This window comes from Neovison vison, chromosome 1, assembly GCF_020171115.1.
Source record: "Neovison vison isolate M4711 chromosome 1, ASM_NN_V1, whole genome shotgun sequence".
Lineage (NCBI taxonomy): Eukaryota > Metazoa > Chordata > Mammalia > Carnivora > Mustelidae > Neogale > Neogale vison.
In genome coordinates this window covers 26634434-26653839 of record NC_058091.1, presented here as the reverse complement: position 1 = coordinate 26653839, position 19406 = coordinate 26634434, and the positions used below count along the sequence as shown (strand labels likewise).

Here is a 19406-nt window from a genome sequence, read left to right as displayed (position 1 = left end):
TATCCTTTCCTTTTCTTTGAGTCAACCAAGTAACTTCACAATAAACAGTGTGAATATAGTGATGAATGATGGAATTTATAGGAAAATCAACCAATATTGGAAGAGATCTGGAAACTAGGGGTCAAATGACCTCAAAGAGATGAGTTGAGTTGGAGATTACAGGAAGACATCAAGGTGGGAATAATTTGTGAGTGATCAGCATAAAGAAAGTAATTTGTTAAGGGAAATGGATCAGTTTTTTGAAGGAGAGATGATAGACAAGTGTAGATCTTGGTGAATCCAGAAAGGCACAAAGCATAAGGTAGGAAAATAATGGAAAAAGGGTAGGGAAAAATCCAATAAAGTATCCTGAAGGCCAGATGAAAGAAAAGTTTATAGAATATAAGAATAATGAGCAAATTCCCTATACCTAAACTGTATGATACACAGATTAACATCTTTATAATTTTCTTTATCTACAAAGTCTTCTGATACAGTTTATTAAAACAGAGTTATTCTGAGATTTGATTTTTAGGGACTACAAAATATAAACCAGAAAAATAGTGAACATTTTAACAGTGACCTATATACACTAACTGTGTGACATCTGCAACAAAGTAAGTGAATTTACCAGTATACAAGAGGAGGAGATGGTAAAGGAAATCACAGTGACAAGGAATCTTAAAGGCAGATTAATTATAGAGCATAAATAAATATGCAGAATATCAAGCAAAAAAATACTTTAAGCTTTTCCTGTTACTTATTTTTGCTCTTCTGCCTGTCTCCCCTCATTCATGAGAACTTTAGCTCTTCTACCATTAATTATCTTATTACAAGTAGGGTGAAAGTGTTTTGGGAATATAATATCCAAGATTAGGGAAAGAGATCGTAACTACTATTTATATAGAACTCTGTAGTTTGCAAAGCATCTTTAAATATTTATCTCATTCAAGACCAGCAGCAACCACAAGAAGTAAGTGGGAGTTATTATCATTTTTTTTTAAAGATTTTATTTATCCACTTGACAGAGAGAGATCACAAGTAGGCAGAGAGGCAGGCAGAGAGAGAGGGGGAAGCAGGCTCTCCGCTGAGCAGAGAGCCCGATGCGGGGCTTGATCCCAGGACCCCGGGATCACAACCTGAGCCGAAAGCAGAGGCTTTAACCCACTGAGCCACCCAGGCGCCCCAGTTATTATCATTTTTAAAAAAGGATTCCTGGATGATGAAAATTACTTATGGATGAGGAAACCCAGAGAGATTAAATGATTTTCATGGATCATTGGAGCTGTAGGCTGAAATCTTGGGCTCTCCATTACTGGGTTTGTGGTTATGAGCAATGTTATCTATCAACTTCAAAACTCAGTTCTTTCAGCTCTAAGGGGAAAGGTTTTTAAAATAGTAAATTATAAAATATATCTAAAATTCTGTTCTGTAATCTTGGTTTCCATTTTATTTTCCAGGCTACCCAACTTGCTTTCCTAAACATATCCTCTAGTTTTGTATTCGTGCCATATATTCTGGCATATTTTCCTTCTGTCTATGTAAACCTCATTTATTTTTTTAAAGATTTATTTATTTATTTGAGAGAGAGCAAGAAAGAGTGAGTGTAGGGGAGGGAGGAGCAGAGGGAGAGGAAGAGAGAGAATCTTAAACAGACTCCCTGTTGAGTGCAGAGACCAACACAGGACTTGAACTCACAACCCTGAGATCAGAGGTGAAATCAAAAGTCAGACACTAAGCTGAAATCAAAAGTCAGACACTAACCAACTGAGCCACCCAGATGCCCCAAACCTCAATAATTTTTAATAAATTTTACCTAGCTTGTTGTAACCAGACCAACTCCTTTACAAAACCATTTCTGTTCCCAATGACTGTGATTATGTCTTCTCTTGAAAAGGTACAGCACTTTATTTTACACCATTTATCAAATTCTGTATGTTATTAGCCAGCAGTATGTGAGGAAGAGCAATCATTACTATTTGCCATTTGAGCCCAAGGAACTCTTTCTAAAACACATTTTGAAAGTCATTTTACAAATAATTTACAGATAAAAAAAATAAAGGGATGTGAAAAATAGCTATATTGGAAATTAATAAGAATTTAAATGTAACCAAAAAAACTTTATTTCATATTTTTCCGGTGTGAAGATATATGTATCCAAAATAGGCATCATCCTTTAAATGCAAGTAATTGCTCATGGATGGCCTGGAACATACTCATCTTACAAATCTTGCTCCAGATTTTAAATGTATTTCTAAGAGATTCCAGCTTTGTTATTACCTCTGGTTCTTATACTTTTAAAAAAAATATATTTTATTTATTTATTCATGAGAAGCAGAAGCAGAGGCAGAGGGAGAAGCAGGCCCCCCAAGGAGCAGGGAACCTGATGCAGGACTTGATTCCAGGACCCCAAGATCATGACCTGAGCTGAAGGCAGACACTCAACCATCTGAGCCACCAGGCATCCTGGTTCTTACACTTTTATCCACAAAATTCAGTGCTTTGAAAAGTTTCATGGCTCATAGTTTTGTCGAAGGTAGGATGGTCAATTTCTTCAGTCTGTAATAGTAAAATACCTTCATACTATTGATTAGAATGATCATCAGTTCAGTGAACCTTTTGATTTCTGTGCCCTTTATCTTCTTTCAATAATGCCATCAGCAGTTGCCCACTTATGAACCATAGCAAGTAAATTTCTTAGTACAAACTTGATAAAAAGTGAAAGAATACATGTCGTTTTCACAAAAATTTCTGGTCAAAAAAGTACTGCATGATGACAACATCCTCCCTGTAGGATGACTAACTGGATAACAGATTTCATTGATGTTCATAGAAACATAATGTCCACTCGTCTGTTTTTCAATTAGAGAAAATATATTTAGGATATTATCTTGTATAATGGCTCATAATCTGAGGTTTAGCTTATACGTAGTCTTACCATCATCATTAGCCTGGAGTACTGCTGTCTATTCTTTTTATATTTGTGTTCTTACTTGTCTAACAATTGCAAAACATCTTCTGTCAATTTTCTTCTCTTTGCCATTATGGACAGGAAACGAAAAATTCTGAATTCTCAATGTTGTTAATAAAAGGTTAAAAAGAAAAAGACTACAAAAATTCTGTCTCCTGAGTTTGGGCAATGCCATAATGAAACTGAAGGATGATGGAATGTGATGATTTATTTCACTATTTTGTCACTCCTCTAGATGATTACATTATTAAAATTTTTTTTTCAGTGAAAACCTTCTGTTCAAAATGGTTATTTCCCAGTTATCAGAAAATTATTTAATTGTATAATTAATAGAATATTGTGGAGGCAGTACAGAATCAGTTAAGCTGATTTAATTTTGTGCCAACAATTTTGGATTCCAGGATTGCATGAGGCAGTTGAGAGATGCTTTAGATAATCTTGATTCCAAATGAACATGTAATGTTACTGATATTAATGTTATGAAAGTAGAAGAAATTGAGCTGTTGAGGGTAGGTATCAGAAATCCTCTCTCCCCTTTTCTCATCATCTGAGTTCTTCTGGTCTCAGTTGCCTGTCCTCTCAGTTTGGAGTGCTCATTTCAATAAGGCTTTTTATGAATGAATTAAGTTCTCCTGACCCTCCTGTCTTTTCCCAACATCCACTTTGCCAACAGCATCGCTAGATAAATTTGGGTCTCTTCTGCCTCCCATTGCTTTGCCCACTACTGGGCTGGCAGATATTTCTTGGAGAAAGTTATAAAACCAGTCTGAGTTGATTACAAGGGTACGGTGATACCAAGATCATGGGAGAGAATTGAGAGAATTCAAGTCCTAGCACCGTCTTACAAGTGAGATAGAAAGTTAGTATTAGAACTAAAAAGAAGGGCCAAAGATTCCTGATCTTTGTTTCAGTGTTTTCCATCATAGTGAGTCAAAAAGTCGGAAAGCTGAGGGGAAAATTTTGTAAAATATGAGATAAGAGAAAAAGCTATTAAGGTGTCATATAGGCCTGTATGGGAAATATTCTTTCTCCTCCACCTCAGCTCTATTGTAGTCTAATTGACAGATAAAATTGTAAAATACAATGTACTTGTGATAACATGGTATATGTATATGCTGTGAAAAGATTCCACACTCTAGTTAACTAGTTAACTAACACATTCATCACCTCACATATTTATCTTTCTTTCTTTTCTTTTCTTTTCTTTTTGGCAGAAGACTTAAGTTCTACTCTCTAAGGAAGTATCAGTTATATAATACGATGTTATCAGCTGTACTTACCATGTTATTTATACCTGAGATCCTCAGACCTTATTCATCTTACAGGTGAAAATTTGTATACTTTTACCAACCCCTTCCCACTTCTTCCTCCCCCCAAGCCCAGCAACCACTTTTCCACACTCTGCTTCTGTGACTTTGACTTTTTTTTTTTTTTTTAGATTCCACACATGTAAAATGATATAGTATTTGTCTTTCTAGATCTGACTAATTTCTCAGCGTAATGCCTTCAAGATCCATCCATGTAGTCACAAATGGCATTTCCATTTTTATGGCTGAATAATATTCCCTTATGTGTATGTATACCACATTTTCTTTATCCGTTCATTCATCAGTGGACTTTTAGGTCATTCCTAGTCTTGGCTATTGTGAATAATGCTTCAGTGAACATGGGGCTGGGGGCAGATATCTCTTTGAGATAGTGATTTTATTTCAGTTGGATGTATGCCCAGATCATATGGTATTTCTATTTTTAATTTTTTGAGAAGCCTTCATACTATTTTGCACAGTGGCTGTACCATTTACAATCCTACCAGCAATGCACAAGGATTTCCTTTTTTCCACACCTTTGCTGATACTTGCTATCCCTTGTCTTTTTGGTACAGCCATTCTAAGAGAAGTAAAGGTGAGTAAAGAAGTAAAGAAGAGACGTAAGGTGATGTCTCATGGTGGTGGTTTTGATTTGCATTTCCCTGATAATTAGCAATGTTGAGCACCTTTTCAGGTATCTGTTGGCCATTTACATGTCTTTTTTGGAAAAATTAAAATTTTTGTTTCATTTTAACCTCTTTTTCAGTGAAGTTGGAAGTATTCCCAGGATTATGAAAGAGCAAAATATTTCAAGGTATAAAAAAACAAGATCACTGAGAATAAACGTAGAAACTAGTATAGGTTCAGTAACCCTGGGGATTAAAGTTAGTTGTGGATTTACTTTATTCTAGATTCTATGTGCTTAAAGAGTAAGATCCTAACAATATCATCATCACCAGTGGCTTCTGTGGTTAAATATTTACTGTGTGAGAATTAAAGGATAATTTTTTAAAAAATGGTAACATCTTGACTCTGATACAGACACAAAATGAGCAAATGTTAAAGATTTTATTTAATCCAATGAAATGAGGAAAACAGACAGCTGGAATAACCTGTTCAAAGGACAGTCCAAAGAACAGACAGATTTGTAGATCAGGAATATTGAAATCAATATCCAATGAATGAAAAACATGCTTCTTTCAGGATGGGAAAAGTCAATGGAACCTGACAGGACAGAATTTGCCTCTGTATGGTCAAGAATAGCTTTGCATTGATATCAGTTATTGGTGATTTAAAGAACTGGAAAATTACTCTCTTAAATTAGAATCAGTTAATCCGTAAGTGTGAGCTCTAGATCTAGACAATGTAGTTTCCCACTGAAGTACAGCTTTCCCCCATAAATGTGTTATATTCAATTAAGTTATAAAAATAGACCATCTAAAGAGAACTTCACATTCAGTGTGATAAGTAAATAGCACTTTTCCCTTTGCAGCTACCATATTTTAAAATCTTTATTTTTCTGAAATATGTACATTTTTAAAGTAAAAAGATTAAGTATTAGCCAAATTTACTGCCTTTCACTATATCTGCCATACTTTTCAATATTGTTTTTTGTTAGCAAAACATCAAAAAATCATTCAGTGACTTAGTTTCTTTTGTCTCACTAAAGGAATAAACTAAATTCTTCACACAAACTTCTTATCAGCCAAATTCAGAGTATGACCAGAGGAGGTGAAAATTCCTTTGCTCAGATACTCAGGAGCTTGTCCTGGCTTATAGAGTATGCACAAACGAATCTGTTAATGTGCAGAATCTAGCCCTATTCTTAGCACTTACGAGTACTCAGACATGTGTAAACAATCCTGGCTCTGAGGTGGACCTGTCTGCCCTTCTCATGCCTACCTTCAGTTTTTAACCTCCATCCTTGGCTTGACAGCCATTTCTTTTACAACCGTGGCCATGTGTTCACAGGGTCACAGCCTTAAAATGTTCAAATAGGGAAAAAACAAGACTCCTTAAGGGATCCGTGACCAAAGAAAAGATCTGCCAGGGAAGCCTTAGCAGCTAAACCCTCAAGCTTTTATTCATGTAAACAGCTGGATAACACGAAGGGCAGCCGCAGCCAGTAAGGAAGGAAAAAAAGCAGTAGCCGTGAAGCCAAGAATGCCGTCCATGACTTTAAGCTTTAATTTTCAAGATCAGTCTTATACAGAAAGGACTTGATATCACCGTTTAAGGAGGTTATCTAGACATAGTCACAATTTTTCTTCATTCGGTTTTTACTTACCTACCTACATGGTGAACAATTTAAGAACTGCTGATTCTTGGCAAAAGACAACAGATAGTCACAGAAAGACCAACTGGGCTAGAGGAGGAGTGGACAGAGGTCATGTACTTCTTATCTGTAGTTTATCATTTTCCTCAGCACTAGCTGATGCTGGAACGGGAGACCAAACTTACTGATCATTAGAAGCCTCTCATTGGTGATTTCAGCAGAATAGTTTTAACTCCAGATTCCTGAATAGCCCTAGAAATGGGGATGGTTTAGCACAGTCTTCTTTGGCCTCCTGCACACGATTCATCCTGAGGATACATTTTGGGTAGATCGTACTAAGCAACATACTCTAGAACAACAGGCCCTCTATAAATAGGTTTAATGCTACCCATATAAACATTGTCAAAATGGAAACTTTATACATAGTTCTTACTAAGTTAGTAACATAGCACAAATTCAGTGTTAATTTAATAATACAACAACTGGAAGGTGTTTAAACCATCTATCTTCATAGAAACTCAAATACTACCAATATTGCTTGCACCAAAAGTAACTTAGTCATAGTATAACCCATTTGGCTAAATAATAGCTCACTTGGCTAAAATCTTCTAATCTAGCCCTCTTGTTGCCTCCAGCTTGCAAACAATCAGCATATATCTAGAACTATAATCTAACCTTCTCCTGTGCAGGGCATCAATCATGCCAGCGAAATTGATTCTTGACCTCTGTACGTCTTTCTTTCTTTTGAAATTCCTCATGCCTTCTCTTCCTTCTGTGTTTTAACAGCAAGGTGTGATAAGATATGAGCCAGTCAATTTTATTCTATAGTCTTTGTTTATAAATCTAAGGTGTTTTTTATTATGTATTTAAATTCTTTCATATATTGTTTTGACGTTTACGTCCATTTCTCTAGATAACAAATTGTTTCACACATCAAGTAGTCATGATGAAACTACTCTTTTAAAATTGCTTGTGCTTTAATAGATTAAAAAAAAAGTCAACGTATATCTAAAGCGAGAGCTATCACTTTATTTATTTTTTTTAAAGATTTTATTTATTTATTTGACAGACAGAGATCGCAAGTAGGCAGAGAGGCAGGCAGAGAGAGAGGAGGAAGCAGGCTCCCTGCAGAGCAGAGAGCCCGATGCGGGACTCGATCCCAGGACCCTAGGATCATGACCTGAGCTGAAGGCAGAGGCTTTAACCCACTGAGCCACCCAGGCGCCCGAGAGCTATCACTTTAGAATGACTTGTAAAATAACATAAAAATAGGGCTGGTTTACATTGCGAAAGAAAGAAATCATGTGATGGCCAAGAGAAAAAAAAAATTTATAAAAGTTGACATAAAAGCAGTAGTGGAATTGCATTTCTTCTGCCTGTACCGAGGCTTACCTACAGTCAATGTCGTCCCTCTGTCACTGGTGATGTGAAATGGTCTAGGGAAATGCAGTCAGCCCTGGGGGTTTTAAATTTTCAGCAAGACTGCTAAAATAGATAATTGAATCATTTTCAGGTTGCATATTATAATCTGATTCTCCCATTTAAGCAGACACCCACTTTTAACCATTTTTAGTTAAATATTGACTGTCTTTCCTTTCCTTTATATTTGATACCAGCAGTAACCTAAAAATACTCTCTACCTAAAAGCCACTGTGACAAATATGGTAGATCAACTGAACTTGGTTCCAACAAGGATACATTTAAATCCACAGTTTGGATGGTTACACACTACTACTGTAGGACAGCTTGTGGCGCATGCTTGTGTGTGTGTGTGTGTGTGTGTGTGTATACACGTGTATGAGAGAGATAGATGTCTTGAGCTGGACACTCCTCCTTAGTTGTGTTGGATCATAAAAGCCATGCTGGTAGAATGTCCACTGCCTGTGAGATTGGGTCCAATTTCATAACAAACTGGTTTTTCTTCCAAGACATTGGAAAGCATTGAGTTATCTGTGTTTAAGTACATCTTTCTCCTTGTTTTTTCAACTTTGCCGTTAGACAGAACCGATTACCTGGCTGGAATGTTGTTTGTTACCTACAAGGAAGATAACGTTTTTATCTGAAATACAGATTTAGCTTCTGACCTAGAATTCATTATTATGCTCTTTCTTAAGCTATGGTACAAAGTAGCAGACTCTGAACAAATGATTATTGTTCCGTGGAATTGCCACAAGATCTACCAAGTACTTCTACCCATAGTGGAATGAAATACCAAAATGTCTGGCTTATAATTATACCTGATTGAAGTGCCCTTCCATGAGAAAGGCTCCCTTTGTCCCTGTTTCTTCAGTGATTTCTCTCTCCTTCCGTGTCCTCTTCTCTTAAAACTGCCATGTGTTTCATCCCTGCTTTGCTGGAAACCCAGCACTGCCGTTCTTCACATGCCTGCCCCCCACATTTTCCATCTTACCGTTTTGTTATCATAAGATGATGAAAGGTTTGCAAATAGAACTATTACAATATTCTAGCTGGTTTTCAAGATACTTTGGTGCATTTTTGGCTGGCATTATGATACAGATGACAGGCCATGGCATTTATCAGAGAGACTGTCCCAAAACTAATAAACATAAGATGGTTCGGAAAGCAGTCAGAAGACATTAAGGAACATAAAATATGTAAATATATAAGTCTTACCATTCAGCTCACTATTTACATACATTCCATTACTGTCAAGTGCCAAGTTGTACTTATATTTTTTACTGTGTTGGAAATAATTTTCTCCAAAATGCTAAGGGCATTTTAAAATTTTCTTCTTGTTTCCAGTTGTAAGACATCTAAATATCATTGAATGTTCATTACTGTTGATACAATTTTCTGAAAAATTTTTATAATCTTACCCCTAGTGCTCTGAAATATAAATAAAATATTTCTTATGTTGACTTTTTTTTTTTTTTAATTAATCGGTTGCCCTGGGAAATTGATCTCCTTTTCATTCTGGAAAATTAGATCCTTTAGTATGGATTTTCTTTTTAACATTATTTTTCAGATAATTTTCTCCCTGCACATAGTAGATATTCTTAAGTGCTTTTTTTTGTTTTTCCTTTCAATTTATGACAATGATTACATGGGTATTAGAAGCATGTGAATTCACTGATAGAAAAGGTATCTAGACAATTTCCCATCCTAGAACCAGATGATGAAAGAGGATAGGACAATAGTTGGTAAGTAAAAAATACCCTCTGAACTCAGTGCATACCCCAGATCAGTTTAGTTAAATGGTCTGAACACTAAAGTTTGGAGGAGACCTAGATTGTTTATTTCCACTGCCAACAATTTTTTTTTTAAGTTTACTTATTTTTTGTAGTAATCTCTACACGCAACTTAGGGACTCGAACCTACAACCCCTAGATCAAGAGTCACATGCTCTTCCGACTGAGCCAGCCAGGTGCCCCTACACTACCAGCAGTTTTAGAGTTTAGAATTCACATTAGTTCATTGCCACAACAGACTGATCCTTACTCTGACTAGAACTAGACAATACAGAGCCATCCAGACATCTGCCATTAATTTTGCACCAGAAAGAACTGAATGGCAATTATACTAACTGAATTTTGCTTTTTAAAAAACTATATTGAAAACCTACCCTTAAGGTGGTCTAACTAAGCCAGTTTTCTTTCAACCATCTATTCTGTACTTTCCCTTTCTCTAAGGAAGACAGAGTGAGCAGTAGTTACTTTATCCATGGCACCCTTTCAGGTGAAATGCAGTTTAAATATTTGAGCTTTTTAAAATGCCATGGTTAATAGATTTTTATAAAAAGCAAAGATCTTGGTTTTATATTTATATTCATAAGGAAGTAATTTTTATGTAATAGCCAACAAAACTTGGTCATAGAAATGTTTGCAGGAGTCTTATCTATACTAAATTTATATGCTTTTGAGAATTATTTTAGATGCAAACAACAGAAGATGGAGACGAGTTATTATAGGAAATCAGTAAATGTTAATTGGTAATGATGGTGAAGTTAAGAGAAAGTAGCAGTTGATGAAGAGCTGTAAATTATCACCTATTTGATGACATGGGTTCTTACACATTGAATCCATCCTTGGTTGATGAATTCAGAATTGAATAATGGTCTCAGAAGCAGCGAAACTACATCTAAAGCTAAACGCAGTAGTTCTTTGCACTGGTTTACTTCCACATTTAGCAGGGATCAGTGATGGTAAAAGGTGATGGGCTTTTATGCTCCCACAACCGGAGATTTTAGGGAATCGTTTTTCATTCCCAGTAAAGAAATAAAATACATACACACTTTTTTCTTTCTTCCTTCCTCCTTTCTGAGGCATCCGTGATCTGTTGAAACAGTTGAAATTCTTTTTTGAACCACATTCCTTAATGGTTGGGATTATGAGTGACCTCCTTGTACGGTTGTCAGTGCTAACTCGGATTGTGCACAGTTCTCAAGAAGCTGCTCACTACCACCAGGGAAGTGTTCAAAAAGTATTCAGACGTGGGCCTCCATCTTCTAGATTCTAATTTAATTGGTGTGGAGTAGCATCTCGGTATAAATATTTTTTAATAGCTTCCAAGATGATTCTAGAACTGCTGCTGGTATACAAGTTTACCATCCAGTGACAAACAGTAATAATGGTTGAATTTCAAAATGGAGGTGGAGCTATAGAATTGCTCTTTTTCTAATTACACGAACAACATATAAATTCTTACCTGTTATTTAAAAAAGAAACTCAGGACGCCTGGGTGACTCAGTCAGTTAAGCGTCACATTCTTGATATGGGCACAGGGCATGATGTCAGGGTTGTGAGATCGAGCCCCGTGTCAGGCTCCCCAGTGGGCATGGAGCCTATTTAAGATTCTCCTTTTCCCTCTCCTTCTGTCCCTCGCCACCACGCATACTCCCTTTCTCTCTCTAAAAATAAAAATAAAGACATAAATAATAAAAAATAAATAAAAAGGAAACTCTACAAAAATTAGAGAGTAAACATGAAAGTCCTCTCTTCTCCTCAGATGTAACCCCTTTTAGTTTACCATTTATCCTTTTCCATGCATTTGAAAAAATGAGTACTATTACCTATAAGCATATGCAGTTTTTGAAACATAAGTAGTATTATACTCTATGTGTTATCCTGTGGTTTGCCTTTTTTATTTAATTAATTTTGGAGATCTTTTCATTTGGATACATACAGATCTAAAAAACTGTTCTTTTACTTCATTTCTTTCAATATCTGCAGTGCTTCTTGATATACGTGGGCTCTCATTTCCTTTCCATTTTCACACGTTTGTAGCTCAGTGGTGAAGACCATCAATTCTGTAGCAGATCATCCAGTTTTGATCACAAGCATTTATTATTATTGTTAGTATTACTATTGTCATTCGATTTTTTTATTTTTTACTGATACGGGCAACACTATTTCTGATATAGTGGTGTATCTCTACAGGCCGATTTTTGGAGTTGGTGTTGTTGGGTGAGAGGGTAGTACCATATTTTTATTTTTAAAATATAAATGTACTATATAATACTTATTTTATTTTATTTTTAAAATATATATGCCATATAATATTTTTAAATATACTGTCAAATTGCCCTCTAAAAGACGCCATCTCAATTTACATTCATTCCAACCAGTAGAATCTCATCGTAGTGTTTATTTCAAGGCCTGAATAAATCATTCACATCATAATATGTCTTCATGGGCTAACTAAAATGTCAGAGTTCTTTATTTTGACTGGCATTTTATTGAGCTAGTTTGATAGCTCTGATTATAACATGTCATCCTGCAGTTCTGACTTATAGACTTAAACATATATGATTAAGGAAAATGGGAAAATTATTTACTAATTTTTAGACAAAAATTTTCCACCTATGGTACAAGAGGAATAGAAATAAAACTGGGCATTGGCATTGAAAACTCTGTACTAGGGGCGCCTGGGTGGCTCAGTGGGTTAAGCCACTGCCTTCGGCTCAGGTCATGATCCCAGGGTCCTGGGATCAAGTCCCGCATCGGGCTCTCTGCTCAGCGGGGAGCCTGCTTCCCTTCCTCTCTCTCTCTGCCTGCCTCTCTGCCTACTTGTGATCTCTCTCTGTCAAATAAATAAATAAATTCTTTTAAAAAAAAAAAGAAAACTCTGTACTAGATTAGTCCCAACCTTCATGGCATAGATGGGATCATTCAGTGAGAGACACTCCTCTCCTCCTCAGCAGTGAGCCAAATCTTGGGAAATAATCTGTTGCAAATCTGTATGTGTGTGTTGCTGTTTTAAATTCAAGACTCTATTTTTTAGACTTACATGTAATAAAATTTACATCTATTGTTAGGTATAATTTTTCATATAATGAAAATTCAAGGGAAGGGTGCCTGGATGGCCAGTGGGTTAAAGCCTCTGCCTTAGGCTCAAGGTCATGATCCCACATTGGGCTCTCTGCTCAGCAGGAAGCCTGCTTCCCCCTCTCTCTGCTTGCCTCTATGCCTACTTGTGATCTCTGTCCAAAAAAAAAAAAAAAAAAAAGAAAAGAAAAAATCTTTAAAGAAAATGCAGGGGAAATTATTTTCAATTAAAATTTCCTTCTTTGTAAACTCGAGTTTTAGTTGTTTCATCAACACAAAGGAGATGTTATAGTACCTACTTTATAGGGTTTGGCGGGGAAGAGTAAATTATATAACACATTAGAAACCTTCTGTACAGTGTCTGGAACATAGTAAGCTTTTAATAAATTAAACTTCTTATTATTTCTATTATTATTTTAATTCTGCTAACAATATGTTCAGCCCTACTCTATAACTCATTTTATTTTTCACATGAGTTAAGGTAATTTAGGGGGATACTGGCTTCATATAGATACACATACCTTTTTTTTTGGTGTTAAATATGTATTTGTTCCATAAGAAACTTTTTTTTTTTTTTAAGATTTTATATATTTATTTGACAGAGACGCAGCACAAGAGGGAACACAAGCACAGGAAGTCAAGAGGGAGAAGCAGGCTTCCCACTGAGCAGGGAACCCTGGCGGGGCTCAGTCCCAGGACCCTGGGGTCATGACCTGAGCCAAAAGCAGACACTTAATGACTAAGCCCTCCAGGTGCCCCAACTTTTTAAGTCATAAATCACCACTAGCCAGTATTTTTTTTTTTAAAGATTTAATTTATTTATTTGCCAGAGAGAGAGAGAGAGAGCGAGCACAGGCAGACAGAGTGGCAGGCAGAGTCAGAGGGAGAAGCAGGCTCCCTGCGGAGCAAGGAGCCCGATGTGGGGCTCGATCCCAGGACGCTGGGATCATGACCTGAGCCGAAGGCAGCTGCTTAACCAACTGAGCCACCCAGGCGTCCCTAGCCAGTATTTTTAAAAACTCAATGTTTTTACCACTGTACTTAAGAAAAATATATAAAAATTAATCTTACTAAAATGTTTTATTGCTGAGTTGGCTTATAGTTTGAAGAGTGGATATAAGAAGAATGAGATACAAGGAACAGATTCATGTAAAGAATAGGTTGCTTTGATAGAGATCTGAAAATGTGTGCATTATTGAAAGGCTTTTCCAACTCTGTGATTTATCCAAGTTTTTTAACTCTCCTCTTGGTATGTGGGGGCAGATCCTGTGAAGTGAATAAACTATACCCAGGTGTAAATTTAGAATGTATGGATACTATCAAAAGAAAATGGGGCCTTCTGGAAGAATCTGTGACCCTCAGGAGGTACAGGGTGGGCAAATTGCTTCCATCAAAAGCTTCTCTGGATCTGTTCCTTTTCTTTAGCTCTCTTAGGTTCTTTGATGGCATTTCTGCCATCCACCTCCTCCCACTCCCACACTGGCATCTCACACTCCCAGGTGGCTGGGTTGATTGGCAGACCATTGAATTAGATAATAAGTGTCAGTCATATTAAAATCCAAAACTATACTGGAGGGTCTGGGTGGCTCAGTCGGTTAAGCATCCGACTCTTGGTTTTGGCTCAGGTCATGATCTGAAGGTCATAAGATCGGGCCCCCTTGGGGCTCTGCATTCATCAGGGAGTCTGCTTAAGGATTCTCTCTTCCTTCCTCTGTCCCTCTCCCCACTTGCAATCTCTCACACCCTCGCTCTAAAATAAATAAATCTTTAAAAATAAAATGAGAAAACTGTAGCCGTGAATGTCATTTGTATCATTTCTGGATTTGAGTTGGACTGTATCAAGATTGATAAACAATCTCTTCAAAGAGTCAGTTATTCTTTCTCCAAAATGGTTTCTGGAATTCTTTCCAATCTGTGACTTTTCTGTTCTCCCGCTTGGAAACTTTATTGATTGTTTTTCACATCTTTCTTTTCCATGGATTTTTATGTCCTCTTTTCCATTTTCTCTCCTCGATACTACTTGACTCACTGTTGTCTCAGTATTTGTTTGTTCTTGAGAAGCTTACAGATCTCTGTATCTTTGTCCTTAATGCCCCTTCAAGCCCCCAGAATGTAGATTTAATTTTCCATATAAATTCCTACAAAGTTAACACTTCCTTATACTTAGAAGTGCCTATCTTCTGTTATTCCCATTACACTTGTAGATAGGCAAAGCTGGCTCTCCATGAAGTACCATCCCTCTCCCCAAGTTATTATCACTTTTGAGATCCAGGCAGAACATACAATTGATTAATTATTTCATCTAAATCATTGAGGTATCATTTAAAAAATTAACATCCGTATTCTAACCTAGTGGTTTTCAATTGAGCTCAGTTCTAATCATTGTTACTATTATCATTTGAAAACATAATTTAGTTGTTCTGCAGCTTGGACCTCAAAATGAGAATTTTTCAAAGGTGTCATAGCAGATCTGAATTCTGATTTCAGGATGAGAATTTTCATTTTTGTTTTGGAATACTTAGAACTTTGCATATGTTTGATTAACTTATTAAGTAATGTCATTGTTTGGGCTTAGTTTGTTAAGACCCTCCTAATTACTTATTTCATAACATAATTATATAGTTCTCAAGCCCTAAATATTTGCTTTTATTTATTGTGCTATTTTAGATGCTTCTATCCTACTATATCTATTGTTGGCATTGTTTCATTTAAAAATGTTCATCTTATTTTGATAATTTTTTAAAAAATAGGCTCCATTTTTGCTGTTATTTTCCATCTTCAAAAGCATCTTAAATAAGGAGTAATATCTGTAGAATGTGCTAACTCATTAGAATTAACGTATTTATAATTTTACAAAGAACTTGATTAAGTTCTGAGACTAATCTAAACATTTTTATTTTACTTTATGTTCAATAGGTAAAATATCCTTTGTGCTATTGGTTCATCGTTTTATAAAATACTATGTATGATTTTACTTTTTATTGTTGGGTATAGGAATGTATAATGAAGTATGATTATGGTTTTTTTCATGTGTAGTCTTTTGCTTGTGAGTCTGGGTCCTTATATTTCTTAAGCATGTAACTATGCAAGGGCACACATGCCATTTTTATGCTCACATCAGATGTTAAGATCCATTCAAATTAACAAAAGCCAGCTGATTGGGAGAGGTGTGGACACTGAACAAAGGAAACAAGTACCACGTAGAGCTTGTACGGGGTGTGTGGTGTGGTATCATTTGTGGGCTGAAAGGTAGCTGAACATTTCCATTTTGGTATCAGTCCCTGGGGAAGGACAGGGCTTCATAATGGGGTGTGATCTGCCTCTTAGTAAGCGTGATTGACGCTGAATGATTAAATAGAAGAGGGGAATAAATACCACTCCTCTGCTTTTAAGACTGAGCACATATCCACTGAATGCAAATCTTTTCAGTGTGGAAGACAGTCTGGCCTCATGATAACACATATCTGAGAAGCTAGGAAAGTGAATGACTGGAGTAGATCAAGATGCAAGGAAACAAAACATTATACAGTATCCTTTAAAATGATGTTTTAAACCCAAATGTAATGGTAAATGCACATACAGAATACGATGGAAGGCCCCATTTGTAAAAGTGGAATCCTGACATGAGGCCCTTGGTAAATTGAGTAGGCAGAACGGATCCCTGCATTGGGTAACGCTGCGCACACCACAGTGATGGATGAAATTGATGTGTCCGCAGGAGAGCCTCTTCTATTACTGAAGGCTTTAACCTATTTTCTCCTCTTCGACAATGAGCTCCTGAGTGGATGTTATCCTCAAGGAAGTGAATTAAATTCAAAAGGAGACATTTTGTAGATGTGCAAATTTAATTTAAGAATTCACTTAATCCATGGTAGAAGAAAACTGTGTGGGAAAACATTACTGAGAAGTAATACGGTTATATTTTTCAAAGATGCCATTTTTGAGGGTGTTATTTGGGGGACCCGAATTTCAACCCTTCATTGGTAATTTTTATTCTTGAATTTTGCATGATCTCTTAGAACACATGGCTGAAACCGTGTTGAATCTGGATTGTAATATTATTTTATTAATTTATTTTATTAAGGTATATAATTGCACAATAAATAATCAGAAAAAGTGGATTTTCAGTTCTTCCCTTAAATTTTAAAAAATATGATGCATTCCTTTTCCTTGGAATAAATATTTGTTAATTATTACAAAGAACAAAAGCCCATGTTGTGTCTGTTATTCTAATATCTGTAAGGTAATATTGGTAACTGAAGAAATAGGCCATAGGTACCCTAATTTCTGCCTGGTAAAAACTAAACAAAACACATAACAACAAAATATTCTTCATACGTTGACCCAGAAAACAGAATACTAATTGTCCTACATATACTGCTCGGTTGGTTAGTAGTTTACTCATTTGTCTTTGAAATATATGGTAGTATATGTTGTTAAACTTGCTGTTCTCTCCCTCTCTCTCACACATAACATACATAATTATAATTAATTTTTGTCATTATAGTCTTAAGTTGATGCTCACTGGTTTCACTTTCTTGTTATCTTTTTTAAAAAATGTTGTGACCTGTCATCTGTGCTTCGTATTAAGAATTACAGATTCATAAATGTATTTGGAAATAAATTTAAAACAGAAAACTCTTAAAAAATTTCATTTGGAGACAAAACAAGTACATTCTATACTCAACAAGTAGATTAAAAATCTTTTTAAGTATACAATATTATTTTCTCCACTTGTTTTGAATGTAAAAATTTTCAAAGAAAATCTGACTAAATTTGAGCAAATATATCTCCCAAATAATTTACTTGTTCAGCTTTTAGAAACAAAGTCAGATTTTCGGACATCTCACACAAAGCCATGCCCCAGTCTGCATTGAAATACTAATTAAGGGTAGATTTAGGTTTATTTCAATTTAAAAGAAGTTACCTGAAAGGAAAACTAATTTCTTACAGAGGGAAAAGAAAATAAATTCTTCCCAGAATTTAGAAGCTTTTATAGCTTCGTCTGATTCAAATACTTACTGTATTGCTTTAAAATTACTTGGTAATTTTCCAGATATCACTCACCATAGACATCTGACTTCTTATATATCAAATTTCCCTTGATAAAATTCTTTCAGTTCATCTGGTTTCCACAGTCACCATCGTTAACACGCAAAGAACTGTTAAAGAAATGAAATTTAATTTGGTCTATAATTTTCTCAATTGCGGAGTGCATTCCCAGTGTGTATTTCTATGTCACAACAGCTTTGTTTTTTTAAAGGGCTTCTTTTTAAAGTGAGCTGGTGGTTTTTTGTTGAACATTGGCTGCCCTCTAGTGGACTACACTGTTCTCTTAAAAGAACCTGTCAAGTCTTTAAAAAAAAAGTCATTTCTCTATGGAAATGACTAGTGTTTCATGTTTTAGTACTAGTTTTTCATTGACTGTTGCGTTTAGCACAAATAGCTTTATAACCTCGTGAGAGCATTTTGGTGAGATGGTCTTGGAAGCACACAGCATTTCAGGGACGCCTGGGTGGCTCAGTGGGTTAAGCGTCTGCCTTCAGCTTGGGTCATGGTCCCAGGATCCTGGGATGGGTCCCACACTGGGCTCCTTGCTCGGTGGGAAGCCTGCTTCTCCCTCTGCCTGCTGCTCCCCCTGCTTGTGCGGTGTCTCTCTCTCTCTGTCTCTCTGATGAATAAATAAATAAAATCCTTTTTAAAAATAGCATTACATACTTAAATAGCATTACATACTTATTAAGAGGGCACATTAAAAGAGGCTGATCTCATCGACAGCTTTTTCTTTTTTTAATTTGTAACACATTTTATGACACTTGCTCCCCGCTGCTGAGACGTTTCCGCTGTTCTTGTTGCAGATGCTACAACTGTGGTGGCCTTGATCATCATGCTAAGGAATGTAGTCTACCTCCTCAGCCAAAGAAGTGCCATTACTGTCAGAGCATCGCACACATGGTGGCCAACTGCCCACACAAGACTGTGGCGCAGCCGCCCGCCAGTTCTCAGGGAAGACAGGAAGCAGAAGCACAGCCATGCACTTCGACTTTTCCTCGAGAGCTGGGGGGAGGGCATGGCTGCACGTCCCCGCCGTTTCCTCAGGAGGCCAGGTTCGAGATCTCAGAATGGCCAGGCAGGTCCTCTCAAGAAGCTTCCTCGGCAAAGTCCTCTGCAGCGCCAGAAGAACCAAGCAAAAAGGGGCCTTCTGTTCAAAAAAGGAAAAAGACATAATGCTTCTTCCTAAGTGTATCGTTTTCTTTCCCCGGTTGGGAAGTCTACCTCATGCAAGTACAGGGGAGCAGTATTTCACAGCAGCAGCTGACTTGGGATTTTTAACTACTGTTGAGGAACTGTGAATTTTTTTAAACAGACAAATCACTCTAAGCAAATTACATTTGAGCAGGGTGTCATGTTTTATGTTATTCCGAGAATGAAATACTATGTATATCTGTATGTGCATGTGTGAGAGGGAGAGAGCCTGAGTGTGTGTGTGTGTGTGTGTGTGTGTGTGTAGGAGGCATCGATACAGGAATGTGGACACGTATATAAAGCAAATTTGTCTTTATGTATGTGCGTCTCTAGATAGAAGCACA

The 19406-nt window shown here is 36.5% G+C and overlaps 1 protein-coding gene across 2 annotated transcripts in view; it reads left to right on the top strand.

Moving 5' to 3' along the window:
- The window catches only part of LIN28B (lin-28 homolog B), a 121603-nt gene extending 102559 nt beyond the window's left edge, over positions 1-19044 (top strand). For both annotated transcript variants that reach the window (XM_044236255.1, XM_044236250.1), the window contains exon 4: positions 18675-19044. In XM_044236255.1, the coding sequence (XP_044092190.1) occupies positions 18675-19044 (370 nt within the window). The remainder of the gene's footprint in view (positions 1-18674) is intronic.
- Positions 19045-19406: the final 362 nt, after the last annotated feature.